Here is an 18,004-nt window from a genome sequence, read left to right on the forward strand (position 1 = left end):
GCGCGGCGCTTTGTCGCCGCGACCGCAAACGCGTGGCTATCTCCCCGTGTGGACTAGCCCTTACTGCTGGTTTTCCCTTCCCTGCTCCTTTCTCTCCCTCTCTGTCCTATTTATGTAACCCCCTCTCTGCCCTGTTTGTTTTCCTCCCCCTCCCTTCACTACTTGTTCCTTTCTCTTGCCCTGCAATAATTGTGGAAAAGAAAGAAAAGAAAACTTCTATATAAATAATACATAATCTGCTGCTAAAAGTATTTTATTCTTTTCTGGGGGCAATGAGCAGTATGAGCAGTTAGTGTAAGTACCATAGTCATTTTCTACCCAGTATTATGTTGTATACAACCAGCAATCAACGTCTTTTTGGGGTTTCCTTTGTAACTCCCTGCATCTGTTATTATATGTTATACAATTCCATCAGCTGCATTTATTCCCTTGCAACTCCCTGCACCTCATTATAAATTGTTCCATAACAGCTGCATTTCTCCTTGCAACTCCCTGCACCTGATCATAAAATATCCCAGAACAGCTGCATTTATTCCCTTGCAACTCCATGCACCTCCCTATAAATTGTTCCATAACATCTGCATTTCCCCTTGCAACTCCCTGCACCTCCCTATAAACTGTTCCATAACAGCTACACTTCCCCTTGCAACTCCCTGCACCTCCCTATAAATTGATACACAACAGCTGCATTTCCCCTTGCAACTCCCTGCACCTGATCATAAATTGTTACACAACAGCTGCATTTCCCTTGCAACTCCCTGCACCTGATCATAAACTGCTCCACAAGAGCTGCATTTTACCTTGCACCTGGTCATAAATTGTTCCAGAACAGCTGCATTTCCCCTTGCAACTCCCTGCACCTGGTCATAAACTGCTCCACAACAGCTGCATTCCCCTTGCAACTCCCTGCACTTGGTCATAAATTGTTCCAGAACAGCGGCATTTCCCCTTGCAACTCCCTGCACCTGGTCATAAACTGTTCCACAACAGCTGCATTCTCCTTGCAACTCCCTGCACCTGGTCATAAATTGTTCCAAAACACAGCTGCATTGTTCCAGAACAGCTGCATTTCCCCTTGCAACTCCCTGCATCTGGTCATAAACTGCTCCACAACAGCTGCATTCCCCTTGCAACTCCCTGCACCTGGTCATAAATTGTTTCAGAAAAGTTGCATTTTACCTTGCAACTCCCTGCACCTGGTCATAAATTGTTCCAGAACAGCTGCATTTCCCCTTGCAACTCCCTGCACCTGGTCATAAACTGTTCCACAACAGCTGCATTCTCCTTGCAACTCCCTGCATCTGGTCATAAATTGTTCCAAAACAGCTGCATTTAACCTTGCAACTCCCTGCACCTGGTCATAAATTGTTCCTAAACAGCTGCATTTTACCTTGCAACTCCCTGCACCTGATCATAAATTGTTCCAGAATAGCTGCATTTCCCCTTGCAACTCCCCTGCACCTGATCATAAATTGTTCCAGAATAGCTGCATTTCCCCTTGCAACTCCCTGCACCTGATCATAAATTGTTCCAGAATAGCTGCATTTCCCCTTGCAACTCCCTGCACCTGATCATAAATTGTTCCAGAATAGCTGCATTTCCCCTTGCAACTCCCTGCACCTGGTCATAAATTGTTCCAGAATAGCTGCATTTCCCCTTGCAACTCCCTGCACCTGGTCATAAATTGTTCCAGAACAGCTGCATTTACTCCCTTGCAACTCCCCGCACCTGATCATATATGAATATGAAGGAAAACAAAGCTACAGCTGCTGTTCTGCAATATCATAACAGTGAATACTAATGGACACTGTTTGTATAAGTTTTATAATGTAATAGAGGCAGGGAGTTGCACAGTGTATAACAATATATTATGGACTATAGATTATGTCCAGGGACATGTGTGACCTTGCAACTCCCTGCACCTGGTCATAAATTGTTCCAGAACAGCTGCATTTCCCCTTGCAACTCCCTGCACCTGGTCATAAACTGTTCCACAACAGCTGCATTCTCCTTGCAACTCCCTGCATCTGGTCATAAATTGTTCCAAAACAGCTGCATTTAACCTTGCAACTCCCTGCACCTGGTCATAAATTGTTCCTAAACAGCTGCATTTTACCTTGCAACTCCCTGCACCTGATCATAAATTGTTCCAGAATAGCTGCATTTCCCCTTGCAACTCCCTGCACCTGATCATAAATTGTTCCAGAATAGCTGCATTTCCCCTTGCAACTCCCTGCACCTGATCATAAATTGTTCCAGAATAGCTGCATTTCCCCTTGCAACTCCCTGCACCTGATCATAAATTGTTCCAGAATAGCTGCATTTCCCCTTGCAACTCCCTGCACCTGGTCATAAATTGTTCCAGAATAGCTGCATTTCCCCTTGCAACTCCCTGCACCTGGTCATAAATTGTTCCAGAACAGCTGCATTTACTCCCTTGCAACTCCCCGCACCTGATCATATATGAATATGAAGGAAAACAAAGCTACAGCTGCTGTTCTGCAATATCATAACAGTGAATACTAATGGACACTGTTTGTATAAGTTTTATAATGTAATAGAGGCAGGGAGTTGCACAGTGTATAACAATATATTATGGACTATAGATTATGTCCAGGGACATGTGTGACTGATGCCTATTTGCTGTGGAACACAGGACAATACTGTTGTACTTTAAATAAAAGAAAATACTATTATATTACTATTATAGTTTGTATTAACCTTCACATCTATTGATTAATGTTGAGCATTTCAGGGATGCTGTTATAAGTGAATGATCAGGCAGCAGCATAAGACAGTTATGTGCAGGCTGGACACACAGGACAGAGAGTGAGAGGGGAGGGGTTTGGCTGCTAAAGCTCAGGAGTTCAGCCTGTCAGTCAGTGCTGTGACCACTTCCTGTGAGAGAATGAACAGACACTCCCACTCTTCATTTCAGCCTAGCTTCTGACCTGAGAGGTTCTCTCTGCAGCTCTGATATAATGACAGTTCTAGGAGGTAAAATGCTTTCAAAATGTTTTTCTTTCTGCATCATTACATGTTTTGAGGAAGGATGTGTAATATATCTGAATATGAAGGTTATTTGAAATGTCCCCTTTAATAATGCGGCCCCCCCTTTGACGGCTCCATTGATAAAGTGCAGGGCCTCAGAAACTGCTCTAAGGAGCAAGATTGCAGCACTGCATTTCCTGCCGTGTTATCCTGGGCCAGTGCAGTTTCCAGCAAAGAGCAACACCAGCTACAGTTCCAATCCGGCCAATATTTTATCGGCCTGTCCTGTAAAACACCAGTCAAGGCCAGGGCTGGTATTACAAAATGTGGGTGGACACTCCATGGCTTTATGACCTTTTGAATATTTTAATATACTGGTTCCCATTGCCATTTAGGCTCACAGGCATAATATGATGTAACAGACAATATAGTTTGTGCAAACTATCAACATATGATCTATTAACCTTGACTTCATAGCTCTATGAACAGGGGTCTATTTTATTTTTACATGCTTGCATAACTGTAATAAAAGTTTTACCCGAATGTGTTTGAAAGTGCTTTTCTGGCTTGTTGTGTTTTGTAGCTGCTCACTGAACTTTAAGCCAAGAGGGTGATAAATATATTACTAAAGTGCTAATCAAGCAGAAAGAATGCTTAGTGTTCTTGCTGCAGCAGAAGTATCTTCCTTTGCTTTTCCAAGACATTTCTGGTAATTCAGGTGAAGCTGGCCATAGACAGGTACGAATCAAAGGTTTGTATGATTTCAGACCGTGTGTGGATCGTCCAAACATTTTTCATACCATTTCATACCATTTTTCTGATGGCTAATGATAACATCTCACCATGTATTGCCTATCTAATAATATCGATGGGTGACTGTCACTTCTGTTTCTTGGACATAACTTTCTGCTGTCACCTCAAGAACATCGTCTGATATATTTAATCCGAATGGCTAGTGACAGGTTGGAGGATTGCGACGTACGATTGTTCGTCAGATACAAGGCTAAAATCTGCACGTCTATGGCCAACTTTAGGACAATGATACACAGGGCATTTTGATGCCTGCGGGAAATCTGTTCTGCAGGAGACAAATTGCCTGAAAATGCCTATCCATCCATCAGTATTGGAATCCCTGCATGTAAAACACTTTACATGTGATGATCCTATGAAACCATACAAAAATTAAGAAGTATTTATTCTTTGCAATCATTCACAAACTTCAGGAGTGGTCCTGAAATATATTTGTTTTGAAATAAACAGAAGAATCCAATGAATATATATTTATAATGAAACATGCAACCCCTGTATAACTTGAGACGCATGTGAATTAGAAGGTTTCAGCTGTTCATTAATGATTTCAGTGTTTTCCCGTAAGGCAAGTAATATGCTTTGTTTGGGAAACATTGTAACCATTTTATCATTAGCTACAATTAGTAGTGTCCAAGTTCTTATTCTTTTTGATTCTTTGTCTGATTTTAAAGATGTCACTTACTTTACCTGCAGTTTATATTCAATACTATTTATTGCTTGATGCCATTTTTCTTTTTTATTATATTTTTTATTATAGAACTATATAGCAACAATTCCTTTAGTTATGTATGTAAGTGGCTTTGTGTCATCATTTCTAATGAAACCCATCAACAAATGGATTGGGAGAAATGTAAGTACTCGTCATATTTCACATTATTAAAGGCCAAGGATATGTGTACATTTTTTGGCTAACAGACATTTTTTCCAGCTTACATACTTTGTAGGTCTTCTTGCCATTGCCACATTTGCAGCATGGGTAGCACTAGATCCTGGTATGGGAGTTGCAGTATATGGAGCTGCTGTTGTGCTGGGTACTGGATCAGCAACTATTTTGGTTACTTCCCTTTCCATGACTGCTGATCTTATTGGGACACACTCGGTAAGGATGTTTTTTATGAGAACTTGTGTATTCCAGAGTAGTATTGAGACACTGCATTTCTTTATAAAGTAGCTGTTACGTTAAATTCTTGACATTTCCACAGAACCAGAACTAAATCTGGTTTGACCCTACATACATTACAGTAGCCTTGATGTATTTAATGGCCTACTGCCAAGCAAAGCAGTATTGAGTCACTGATTTTAAATGTTGCCTATAATAAGGCATATAATGCTGGAATTTGATCTCTGAGACTTTCAATCAAAACACTTCCATTTGCTTGCCATCCACATGAATGAGGAGCAACATGGGTAGGTTTCAATCAAAACACTTCCATTTGCTTGCCATCCACATGAATGAGGAGCAACATGGGTAGGCCAGGTGATGTATTGTTCACCTAAAAACAAGCTCTGGATCAAATGCAGAGTATGCAAGTGACCCTGAACGCCAGAAATAATATGGCCTTAGCTACAACACAATTTAGAGCAATTACAGGTATGGGACCTGTTATCCAGAATGCTCGGGACCTAGGGTTTTCTGGATAACATCTTTCTGTAATTTGGATCTTCATACCTTAAGTCTACTAGAAAATCATGTAAGCATTAAATAAACCCAATACAAGGGATAGTTTTATTATTAAAGAGAAAAAGGAAATTATTTTTAAAAATGTGGATGTTTGTTAAGACATGCATAAAATATATTTATAATTCCACCATAACAATCATGACAGTATCCCTTTTAATCACATATGTGGCATCAAGGGTCGTACGATTAACATAAAATGGTTTACAGGATGGTCCTGCTTGAGAGTATTGCAATACATCATGGTATGTGAATAAGATTATCAGTATGTGCAGACTCTTTGGGGCATATTTATCAAGGGTCGAGTTTTGAAATTCGAATTCAAAAAAGACCAACCAAAGTGGAGTCAAAGTTTTTTTTGGGTCGAAGAGGTTCGTATTCGGCCGTATTTGAATCGTACGATCGAAGTTTTCCAATTGACTCCATATAGGTTCTAGGAGGTCCCCCATAGGCTAAAACAGCACTTTGGCAGGTTTTAGATAGCAATAGTCAAAGTTTTAAAGAGACAGTACATGATAAATTTTGACTTTTTTTCAAATTCGAATCGAAGTTGGACTATTTCCTATTCGAAGTACACAAAAAATAGCTTGAAATTCTAAGTTTTTAACTTTGAAAATTCACCTCAACCTTTGATATATCTGCCCCTGTGTGTATGAAAGTATTGCAGTCAAAGGTTGACTCCATGTTTGACAACCTTTACATGAAGGGCAAGAGAAATAAACTTGCCAACTGCTTATTCTTATTCTCATTTAGCATGGAATAAAACGTTTAGTTACATTAAAAAGCCACTCCTGCTTTTTCTGGTAAGACTTGATTAAATTGTTTATCTTGATTTGTAATGATTTGTCTTCTTGTCAAGAGGTTCACTATTTTGCTTTTTCATTTTTACAGCGAAGTGCAGCATTTGTTTATGGGGCAATGAGCTTCACAGATAAGGTAGCCAATGGCTTGGCAGTCGTGGCTATCCAGTCTCTGCACCCTTGTCGGTAAGCATTTTGTCAGAAGGTGCGCATGTTATGAAAGAAATGGTGGGAACTCCCATATCATGAGAAGGATGGTGTTGGTGACAAGTTTAAAATCAGAAGACATTTTGGGCTTAAGGTTACCAGAAGTAAGAGTAAGACTCTTCATTATCTTTGTGTCTTCTCCACTCTCTCCATAGTACTCAGGTTTGCTGCCCAGCTTGCATCCCCTTCTATCAATGGGTGATGGTGGCAGTCACAGGAGGTGTGGCTATTGTAGCTGCTTTTTCACTAAGTTCCATTATGATCTGGCCAATTAAAGTGAGATATTGTAAGTACATCCATGTTATTTACATTAAAAACTTTGATGTTCGTTTGATAAGTCCATTTTTTTAGCTATGTTAGTAGAATGATGAAATGTAAAATACATTAAAATACAACAAATAAGTACAGTTTAATATCACATTCAACTGTTAAATGCATTCTAGTGTGAGAAGCCAAGGGAGACTTTGTTTGTTATTTTTACTTCTATAGAGTTGGAGCACCAAGTCACTAATGTGTTTGAGCCTTTAATAGAGTTACTATCGTCATATTATGTGTGTAATACATGAGTTTTTTTTTTAAACATGGGTCCCCAGATGTTGCTTTATTACAACTCCCAGCATCCTCCATCATATTTACTAAAATCGAATTGGAAGACGTAGTCCAGCAAAATCTCTGAACCTGACATAAAGAGACATGAATTTAAGAAAATAATAGTAGTTCAAACTTTAGACTTGAGGAACTGAACTCACTTAAAGCAGTGAAAAGGGTTCCTCACTATGAGGACAGATGATGAAGTGATAGATTCTATAAATACTTTTAAGAGTGGCTTGAGTGACTCCATGAACATGTATAATATCCAGTGATAAAGTGATTATCTACATTTAGTTTTGTATGCTTGAGAGGCCTCCATCTTGAACTAACCCCTGCACCACCCCAAGTCATGTTTTTATAACCTGTACAAAAGAAGCAGAGTAGCCCAGATAGGCTTTCGGGCTCCATCTTGCGCTACATAATCTTTTCTTGTCAGCATGTGAGTTGATGTCTGGTATGGATCGGTGTCAACTGTGTATCCCTAGTGTCAAAAATTGCTTGCAAGAGAAGATTAAGTGGTGCGATGTGGCGCCTTACTCTCTATTTTATGTACAGGTAATGAAAATGGGCTAGTTTTGAGGGGTGAAGTAGCACATTTGGGGTGGCAAACTCTAGGGTTGGAAAATTGTATTAATCTTTTGCTCTCTTCACATAGAAAACATGTGCTTTGCCATTGTGTGCCATGTTGCTCTGTACGTCTCTTTAAATTGGGTATAAAGCAATGATTTATTGCTGAGCCTCCTCTGAACTGCATTTTTTGCATAGCAATGTTTAACAATAGATGTACACTGTCTGTCTTGCAGGGCATTTGCTTGCACCTTTAAAACTGTTGCTTGCAGATTTTTGCCTATACCTGTAGTTAATTTTTATTCCAATAATCTTTATCCTCTTCTCCAAAAGCTATCCAATAGCAAGGAATTGTCTATTGATTGGTGTGTATTAGAACATCTGGTGTTTCTATGGTAATAAGTCAGATCAACTGGACTTGCTGTGTTTTTTCTGTAAATAACAGTTTGTATGGCTCAAAACGCAGAAATATCAAAATGGTATCAAAATGGTGAATGGTTAAGCTGGTGTCTGGAGACTGTACAAGAATTTCCTGTCCCATAACGGCTTATAACTAGTTTTGTGGTTGCAAGTCTTGAGGAATCTTGAATACATGTTAACTGGTAAGGTTGTTTGAACCAGTATTTTTAGGTACGTCTATAGAATAACTTATGTAGTAAATAATTACTTTCAATATATTTATTGTATGAGAATGATCTAAAAACAAAAAAGGAAGGGCATACATAGGGCAATACTGTATTTTAGTACTGTGCAACTTCTGTGGTACTGAGGGCCGGAATTTTTCTGGCCTTCATGGTGGATGGGTGATAATGGAAGCCAGTGTTGACTCCCTGCTTTTAAACCACACACATGTTACCACAAGAACTTTTAAGACCATGTCCACATTCCACAATGGATTAATGGTGGTAGCACACCAAAAAACAAATTGTTGGTGCTCACTGTTGTGAAATCCATATGCCTCCTCCTCCCCTGTAGCTACAAAAAAAAAAAACTACACCAAAAAAGTCATGACAATCCCTTTAAGATTACTAGAAAAATTATGCTACAAGCAACCTAGTATAATTGAAGCTATTTAAAGGGGGACTATCGCCAAAATGCAATTTAATATAAGCTTCAACAATAAACTTTCTGAATACAATCAATTGAATATTCTGCATAATTTCTGAAATAATTTGAAAAGAGGATCTTTACCTAAATTGGATCACCATAACTTAAGTATGCAAAAGGTTATTTAAACATTAAATAAACCCTATAGATTATTTTGTCATTGTTACAGATTAAAAGGTAACCCTTTTTTAAAAATCATAAATATTTGCACAAAGCGATACTGACACGTTTCTATAAAAAAAAAATCATAGGAACGTGTCAGTATAAAGTAAATGTTCCCCGCAAAGCCCCCAGCCCGCGAACCTGTGTGCTGCCGACCCGCTGACACCACTAACAGATCTTTCTGGTTGCTTCAGTGACGCTGGGTTGGGGGCGGAGCGATCCTTCCATAGGCCGAATTCCTGTTTTCATTCGTAATCTGCTTATGGAAGGATTGCGTCGCCCCCCAGCCCAGTGTAACAGAAGGTCTTTTAGTAGTGTTGGAGGGTCGGTGAATGCAGGTTTGCGGGGGCGGCTTTGAGGGGAGCGATTACGGGTGCAGCATTTACTTGATAATGACACGTTCCTATGATTTTTATAGGAATGTGTCAGTATAGCTTTAAAATTCTGGATAACATGTTTTTCTGGATAACATGTTTGCAGAAAAGGGATCACATGTCATATGGATCTTGTAATAACTTATAATACCAAGTCCAGAAAAACACATAATACTAAGTTTATCCAGCACTAGTGTGGGTGATAAATGAGGGAACAGTGATCATAATATGGTCTCCTTTTGAGATTATGTTGCAGACGGTACAGGAGAGAAACTATGAAGGTACATTTTAGATGCACAAACTGTTATAGAACAGGGGCATCTCTGCAACATTAACTGAGAAAAGGTTAAACACAGAAGTAAAGAGGAATGGTGTGATAGAAAAGTTAGCATTGAGATTTGTAAGAAAAAATGTACAGTCATGTTAGCTGGGACTAAGTTCACCGTGAGGGCAATGAGGTTATAGAGGATTTTTTTTTTATGATGGCAGATTTTATTAAGAGTTGCTTGCCTGACTACTTGGACAAGGATAACATCCAAGACTGTAGCGATTTCAAGATCTACAGTTAGTTAAATATAATAAGTGTATATATATATATTTTAGAACACAAATGGAAAAAAAAATGTATTGGGGGATAAAAATTCACTACTCGCCTAGTGCAAGTGAATTGACTGTGCTACTTTGACTATAGCAGACAGTAATTCTCTCTCTCTCTTTCTCTCTCTCTCTCTCTCTCTCTCTCTCTCTCTCTTTCTCTCTCTCTCTTCAACTGGCGAAGTGTCAAAGTCGAAGTTTTTTATGGAGACAGTATTTCAATTTTCGAATGGTCGAATTTATGAAGTTTTTTTCAATTTGAATAGAATTTTGGCCTATTCGATGGTCGAAGTACCCAAAAATTACTTAGAAATTCAAAGTTTTTTAATTCAAAAATTCACTTCGACCCTTAGTAAATGGGCCCCTAGGTGTTAATGGCATAACACCCTGTTTGTTACCTATTTTGCTAGAATACAAATACCAGCATTCTTGATCATGTACTCAGCAGCATCTTAGTCCAAAACTCTTTCAGGATTTAATTAATTTATGACTTTGCACTTTCTGCATCCATTTTTATTGTCTTTCTTCTCTTTGTGCATCCTTTCACCAAAAGTGTTTTCTGTTTTATGTTATGCTGCATTGTCAAATTGCTTTTTCTGTTAGTATAACATTTTTATTCCAGGCTATGCTTGCAAGCCTCTCATTGCAGATTTCCTGCAAATATACTACATAAAATACAGATTTGTTTGCAATATGTAAATATAAGGCAAGATTAGCAATTGCCTCCACCTTCAGATGCACAACATTCACATGGTGTCCCTTTGTGTTTTAGGAAATGTTGGGGGAAAAGTAAATCTGTGGAGTGAGATATATTTTCCTTCAATCCAGCTGTTTATAAGCTCATCTGCTTCTGGCCTTGCCTTGACGTGGTGAAGGAAATCTTTGTGGTTCATTCTGGTATTGATCAGCTGAGAAATAAAGCAATGCATAGTATGCAACATTCATGCAACTCTTCATCTAACTTTGCTTTACTTACTACTGTCTTAAGGACAAGTACAGACACAAGCAACATAAACTCTGGGGGAGGAGAAATGCCTAAAATCAAAGTTACAGGCAGTGGTCCACTACAAGGTGGCCACTGATAAACTGGAGCAGCATGCTGCCACTGTGATTAGCATTTGGTGGTGGTCTTGATTGCCACATTTTCAATGCTTACATGGAATTTGTACCTTCTCTGGTACCTTCCACTGGGTAGTCTGGTTTACTACCATATTTTTAAAGAATATAGGATGGGAATTGTCTTTTGGTGAAATTGACCCTCGCACATATTTGTGTGTGTGCATGGTAAGAACCTTAGGCTGTAAGCTACACTGGGGCAAGTAAAATGTCTATAAAGCACTGTGTAATCTGTCTGAATAAATTATAATAATACAATCTGAACTGTTTTGGAATGTTATGTGAAAACCATGGTCCAATGTTCTGCCCCTGCAACTGTTTTACTGCGGTGAAATTCAGCATCAGTTTTTATAATTATTTTTTGGTTCTTATGTGTCATGTGGGCACTAGAGCCTGTTTCAGAGTGTGTGTAAAAAGCAGTATGTGTGTCCGTGCTCTACAAAACACATTACAGTATGTAATAAAAGGCACTCAGTTTGCTAGGTGCAGTAACCTATACCAACCAACAAGGTGTTTGCTTTTAAACAGGTGAAAGTAAATGCTACAACAGAATGGTTGCCATTAGTTTACACTTGCATATGTTTCTGTTCCCACACACCACAATCCACAAAACAATCTTCCCACAATAGCACAGACTTTAGTTCTCTATCTCAAACTCAGAAATAATGTACTTGCACAAAGGGTCAATGTAGACCTGAAACGTTGCTGTCAATGGTCTGTGCCAACCTGATGAAAAAAGACATTTTAACAATATGATAAAAGTGACCTTTGAGTGCTGTCCAAGATTTGAAAGTTGTGCGACCTGTGTCGACGTGAACACAGTGGGACATGCACCAAGTACATAAGGAATTAAGTGAAGATGCTGACTTCTAGTCTGATTAATGTTCACCAGTCATGGACAATTCTGGATAGATGCTTGGGATAAATAATGCACCATGTAATTTAATAGTGTATGTGATGTGTTGCAGGACAAAAGTAATTGCTCTTGATCCTGATTGGTGTACCCTTTTGAGGGTGGTGTATACTGTATATTCACCTTTCTGGCAATAGTGTACAATTGTTGCAAACTCCACATGCACAGCATAGAAAAGTCTCATCTTTTGGTGGATATCCATAATATTGCCTTTTAAAGCTACTTATAACTTTGCCATAAAGTATTCGCACAATGCTTTTACATTACCTCTGAATTGACACAAAAAAAAGTTGTTTTTGTTTATTTTTTACCTAGTGGTGGCAGGTGGCAAGGCATGTGGCAAGGCATGTGGCATGTTATTGCATGCTACACTTTTGGGTAGGCAGACAAATTAGCCCAGGATATTTTTGGTGTGATACAAGGGAAACCTGTTTTGAAATAATTAAATGATGTTTTTCCTTTACTGTTTCATGACCAGTCTGACCAGTCTGGTGTGGGAAACTGACAGCATCCTTAGAGCAACAATAGAATAGTACAAAATGAAACTTGAAAAATGTAAAGAATGGGAGAGGCAACCAGTAAGATGTGCCAAGGGCTGGTCTTGTCCTCTACTATTGGATTGTCACCAAACAAGCTGTCAGTGTAGCATCCTGTTTTAGAAATATATGGGAAATATGGAAACATTTTTAATTTATATTTATTTTTATTTGCAGGCAAAAAAGACAAAGAAAAGAATTGTACACAAACATGGTTCTAGATTTGTAGTCACTGGGAGTGTCCCAGCCTACAGAAATGTTTAGACACATAAAACTTTCACTTTGTCATCCGAACCGTACAATAAACAACAATAAACAGTTTTGAATCAAACCTTTATTTGAGTACTGTCATATTGGTTGTCATATCATTGAGAGGGTAGAGGACATAGCAATTTAAATATCAAGGCGGGTAAGAGGTGGCTACAAGAAGGGTAAGATTACATTGTAATAGAGATTATGTCACCCCTTCCGGTGTGGGTTGAAGGAAAGTTAGGCCGTTAAGGAGGTAACACGTTCCGGTACGCCATCCACGGTGTCCAGACTTTGTAGAATTGTTTCTGGGAGGCTGTACGTAAGCTGGTCATTCTTTCTAGGAGGAGCATGTTATCTAATTTGGTTTTAACCATGTGGAAGTCCAGAATCGAAGATTTCCAAGAGGACGCTATAACCTGTTTTGAGGCTGAAAAGATGTGGGTGATCAATTTCCAAATGTGCTTATTGCCTCCTGGGATCCTCTTGTGGATCAGGGCCTCCGCCGGGTTTTATATGGAAACATTTTTAAAGGTTTGCAACTTTTTTTACACCAATTATTCCAAAGGCTAGCGTGATATAATAGGCATATTTATAAAGCTTTGTTGTTTTTGTGAATTAATGACAATCACAGACATAATCTATTAATCATGTTCTCAAATACTTCCATAACTGTTTTAAATTAGTTCTAATATATTCTTTATATTTTGTTTTTAAACAGATACTTTTTGCATTATTACACAACTATTACATTTTTACCCAAGCCTTATGGGCAGATTTATCAAAGGTCGAATTTATGTGAATTTTTTTTTTCTTACTCTAATAAATTCAAATATACTCACAACACTCAAATGGGAGGTTATTTAAGAAACAGTTCAAACATCTAATTTTTGATCGAATAGTCCCGACCCTAAAATTCAAATCGTCATTAATGGGGAGGGTATTGTAAGTAATGTATCAGTATTTGCAGACGACACAAAACTATCCAGCCCAATAAATTCCATCCAGGATGTGGCATCCTTGCAACACAATCTTAACAAACTGGCAATCTGGGCAGCTAAGTGGCAAATGAGATTCAATGTTGATAAATGTAAAATCATGCATCTGGGATGTAAAAATATCCAAGCCACTTTTACCCTTCATGGGAATGCACTAGGCAAATCCATTATGGAAAAGGACCTTGGAGTCCTTGTAGATGATAAATTTGGCTGTAGCAAGCAATGCCAGTCCGCAGCATCTTGAGCTGTATTAAAAGGGGCACAGAGTCACGGGCGGAGGGGTTAATTCCTCCACTGTATAGAGCACTTGTAAGGCCCCATCTAGAATATGCCGTACAGTTTTGGTCTCCATCACTCAAACAGGACATTATTGTATTAGAGAGGGTACAGAGAAGGGCAACTAAGCTGGTAAAAGGTATGGAAAATCTTAGCTATCAGGAAAGACTGGCCAAATTGGGGATGTTCACGCTGGAGAAGAGGCGCTAAGGGGAATTATGATAACTATGTATAAATATATACGGGGATCATGTAATAATCTCTCTAATGCTTTACTTACCAGTAGGTCTTTCCAGCTGACAGAAGGTCACCAATTCCGATTTGAAGAAAAGCGGTTCAGCCTAAATATTCGGAAGGGGTTTTTTTTTTTTTACAGTGAGAGCTGTGAAGATGTGGAATTCTCTCCCTGAATCAGTTGTACAGGCTGATACATTAGATAGCTTTAAGAAGGGGTTGGCAAGTTGATCCAAGGACTAGTCTGAGGCCATTTTGGAGTCAGGAAGGAATTTTTCCCCCCTCTGAGGCAAATTGGAGAGACTTCAGATGGGTTTTTTTGCCTTCCTCTGGATCAACTAACAGTTAGGCAGATTAAAAAATAAAATAAAAGGTTGAACTTGATGGACGTGTGTCTTTTTTCAACCTTACTTACTATGTTAGTATGAATGTCAGAAAGGCAATTAACATATTCAAATAGTTCAACGGACCTCTGCCTCTTGCTAAATTGAAGTGAAATGTACCTGTCTTTGGTGTTTAAGTCTGGCAGCTCAGTGATCCAGGTGCAGATTCTGAACTGTTAAAATTTGCTACATTAGTTGATACATTTATCAGCAGTATATTCGTAATTTTAAAACTATTTCATCAAATCATTAACCACAGTACTGGCTTAGTTGGTTTCCTCCAAATTATATCTATGTTAATAAATACAAATAAATTTATATTAATATATACCTTGTTGAGTTATGTACAGTTAAGCAGAGTTGTGATGTTTGTTTTAATTATATCTTATTCAACCTATGTTTCTGAGAGCCAGTTACAAATGTTTGTAATAAAGTGTTTTAGCTGCTTTGTTGTTTTTTGTTTTTTTTTTTATTCAATATTGATGCATTATGAAAAACTGTGTGTGTGTTTTGCTTTTATTTCAGAAAGTCATTTGTAATAGTATGCCCCAGTAAGGCAGGAAACAGAATAATTCACATTTTCTATAAAATACTGTATAATATGTTTGCATTATATAAACAGAATATAATAATGTTATTATTTTTCTTCGAAGAGGTTATTTACACTAGTGTCTGTGGAAAATGGCTCTAAATGAGCCATTATGATTATGTATTTTACATGTAACTGTAAGGGGCACATTTACCTAGGGTCAAATATCGAGGGTTAATTAATCCTCAATATTCGACTGCTGAAGTTAAATCCGTGGACTTCGATATTCGCAGTAGAAGGATTTACCGCAATTCGTTTGATCGAACGAAAAATCGTTTGATTGAACGATTCAATCCTCCAAATCGTTCGATTCGAAGGATTTTAATCCCTCGATCGAATGATTTTTCTTCGACCAAAAAAAGCTTACAAAGCCTATGGGGACCTTCCCCATAGGCTAACATTGAGGTTCGGTAGGTTTTAGATGGCGAAGTAGGGGGTCGAAGTTTTTTTTAAATAGACAGTACTTCGATTATCGAATAGTCTAACGGTTTTTAGTTCGAATCATTCGATTCGTAGTCGAAGTAGACTATTCGATGGTCGAAGTAGCCAAAAAAATCATTCGAAATTCAAACTTTTTTTTATTCTATTCCTTCACTCGAACTAAGTAAATGTGCCCCTCAGTGTTCTGTCTAAAAAACGCCCTTCTCAGTCATCTACTGATTTTTTTTTTTCTTTCTTTGTACAGGCAATGTCTCCATTTATACCATCCAGGATTCCTCAGATATTCCAAGATCTCCTTCTAATACTCGGAAAATAAATTAATTGAAAACATGAGTTCTAAAGAGTGAGAAGAGACCTTTGCCATATTGATACATTCCTATGGTTTCCTTGTTTTGCACACTGACATCACTTTGACAAATTACATTTCATTGGACATCCAGACTGCATAACTTCTTTTGTGGAGCCAAAAATATTTTTGAATAAAATATTTAAAAGGGAATATCACTGAAGAACGTACCAATGATACTATAGAAACATGTTAACTTACAATTGTACACTTGCCAGAATATCATGTCTTGGGTGAGAAGCAATAAACACAAATTACATTTTTTACAACGGTCTATGCTTAAGTTAATTTCTCCTAAAGATCTGATGAGGTATGATTAGTATCAGTGGTGTCTTGCCACATTGAAGATCTTTTGATCCAAAGATAAAATATTTGGCCTGCACCCTGCAAGAATTAGGTGCCCTGCTTTAAAGTACAGGTATGGGACCCGTTATCCAGAATGCTCGGGACCTGGGGTTTTCCAGATAACTGATCTTTCTATAATTCAGATCTTTATACCTTTAGTCTAAAAGAAAATCATGTAAACATTAAATAAACTCTATAAGCTGGTTTTGCATCCAATAAGGAATAATTATATCTTAGTTTGGATCAAGTACAAGGTACTGTTGTATTAATACTACAGAAAAAAAAAATAATTTTTAAAAATTTAGATTATTTGATAATAATGGAGTCTATGGGAGATGGCCATAATGTAATTCAGAGCTTTATGGGTAACTGGTTTCCGGATAACGGATCCCATACCTGTACACATGCTTTATAACAGGCATGTCCAAAGTCAGGCCTGGGGGCCAATTGCGGCCCATTTTCAAATTTACACAGGCCCTCAGCCTCCATCATGAAATTAATAATAAGGTGGCCCCCACCACTGTGCAATCAGAAATCGTGTAGCCATAGCAGTAATATTTGGGCATATTAGTGAAATGTGAAACTTGGTCTATACTGCTGCCTGTGTGCTGAAGGTGTTAGCAATAGACACGTACTGGCACATAGTGACACACCAATCTTACATACTTCTTTAGGGCTGAAGGTGCAATAGATGTACTGACGTGCCAGTACAGTGAACTAAAGATATATGCGAGAGCAGTGTGTCACTGCGTTTTGTTAAGTGTCTATTACTAACACCTTCAGCACACAGGCAGCAATATAGACCAAGTGGCAGAACATTTCACTAATCATGTGCCCAAATATTACTGCTATGGCTACATGATTTCTTGTTAAAATAAGGCGCGGAGAATAAGTCCAAACAGACACCACTTCCTAAACATCGTGTACGCGTCCATCTCCAGGAGTGAATTATCCTGATCACAAGCTAGCTACATCGGAATGGATGTCAGGTTGAATGGTCGGCCCTCACACATTTTCACCTCACTAAATCTGGCCCTCGTTGCAAAAAGTTTGGACACCCCTGCTTTATAAGCAACAGCTGACCCAAGCGTCCTTACAGGGTTCTCTACTTGGTACATAACGTATGAATTATGCATATAATAATTATTTCTCTAATTTCTGCATGACTCGTCTGCCAGTTATTTTGAATAGAACAGGTATCTTTTGTTTGGAATCTATATTGTTTTAGACCTGGGGGCTGTCTGGTTACAGCCAATCTCCTGGCATCTGATGGATTACAGAAACTCAGGCAGGATTATACAATGGCTTGCAAGTCTTAATATAGGTCACCAGGTATTTCCTCTGCCATGGGAATAGCTGTGTGATTTGTACTCAAAGCTATCTTGTGTAGTTTATTGTTGAGGGGCACAGAGTCACGGGCGGAGGGGTTAATTCCTCCACTGTATAGAGCACTTGTAAGGCCCCATCTAGAATATGCCGTACAGTTTTGGTCTCCATCACTCAAACAGGACATTATTGTATTAGAGAGGGTACAGAGAAGGGCAACTAAGCTGGTAAAAGGTATGGAAAATCTTAGCTATCAGGAAAGACTGGCCAAATTGGGGATGTTCACGCTGGAGAAGAGGCGCTAAGGGGAATTATGATAACTATGTATAAATATATACGGGGATCATGTAATAATCTCTCTAATGCTTTAT

The 18,004-nt window shown here is 38.5% G+C and overlaps 1 protein-coding gene across 3 annotated transcripts in view; it reads left to right on the forward strand.

The window, feature by feature from the left end:
* LOC108706796 (major facilitator superfamily domain-containing protein 12) overlaps window positions 1-16,228 on the forward strand; it is a 54,696-nt gene extending 38,468 nt beyond the window's left edge. The window contains exons 7-11 of one of the 3 annotated variants that reach the window (XM_018243509.2): window positions 4,559-4,651; window positions 4,730-4,900; window positions 6,371-6,465; window positions 6,642-6,772; window positions 15,861-16,228. In XM_018243509.2, the coding sequence (XP_018098998.1) occupies window positions 4,559-4,651; window positions 4,730-4,900; window positions 6,371-6,465; window positions 6,642-6,772; window positions 15,861-15,937 (567 nt within the window). In that variant the 3' untranslated portion in view covers window positions 15,938-16,228. Of the gene's footprint in view, window positions 1-4,558; window positions 4,652-4,729; window positions 4,901-6,370; window positions 6,466-6,641; window positions 6,773-10,653; window positions 12,782-15,860 lie in introns of those variants that run through there. The other 2 variants (XM_018243512.2, XM_018243511.2) reach the window with 2 other exon arrangements.
* Window positions 16,229-18,004: the final 1,776 nt, after the last annotated feature.

The sequence above is a fragment of the Xenopus laevis genome, chromosome 1S (assembly GCF_017654675.1).
Source record: "Xenopus laevis strain J_2021 chromosome 1S, Xenopus_laevis_v10.1, whole genome shotgun sequence".
NCBI lineage: Eukaryota > Metazoa > Chordata > Amphibia > Anura > Pipidae > Xenopus > Xenopus laevis.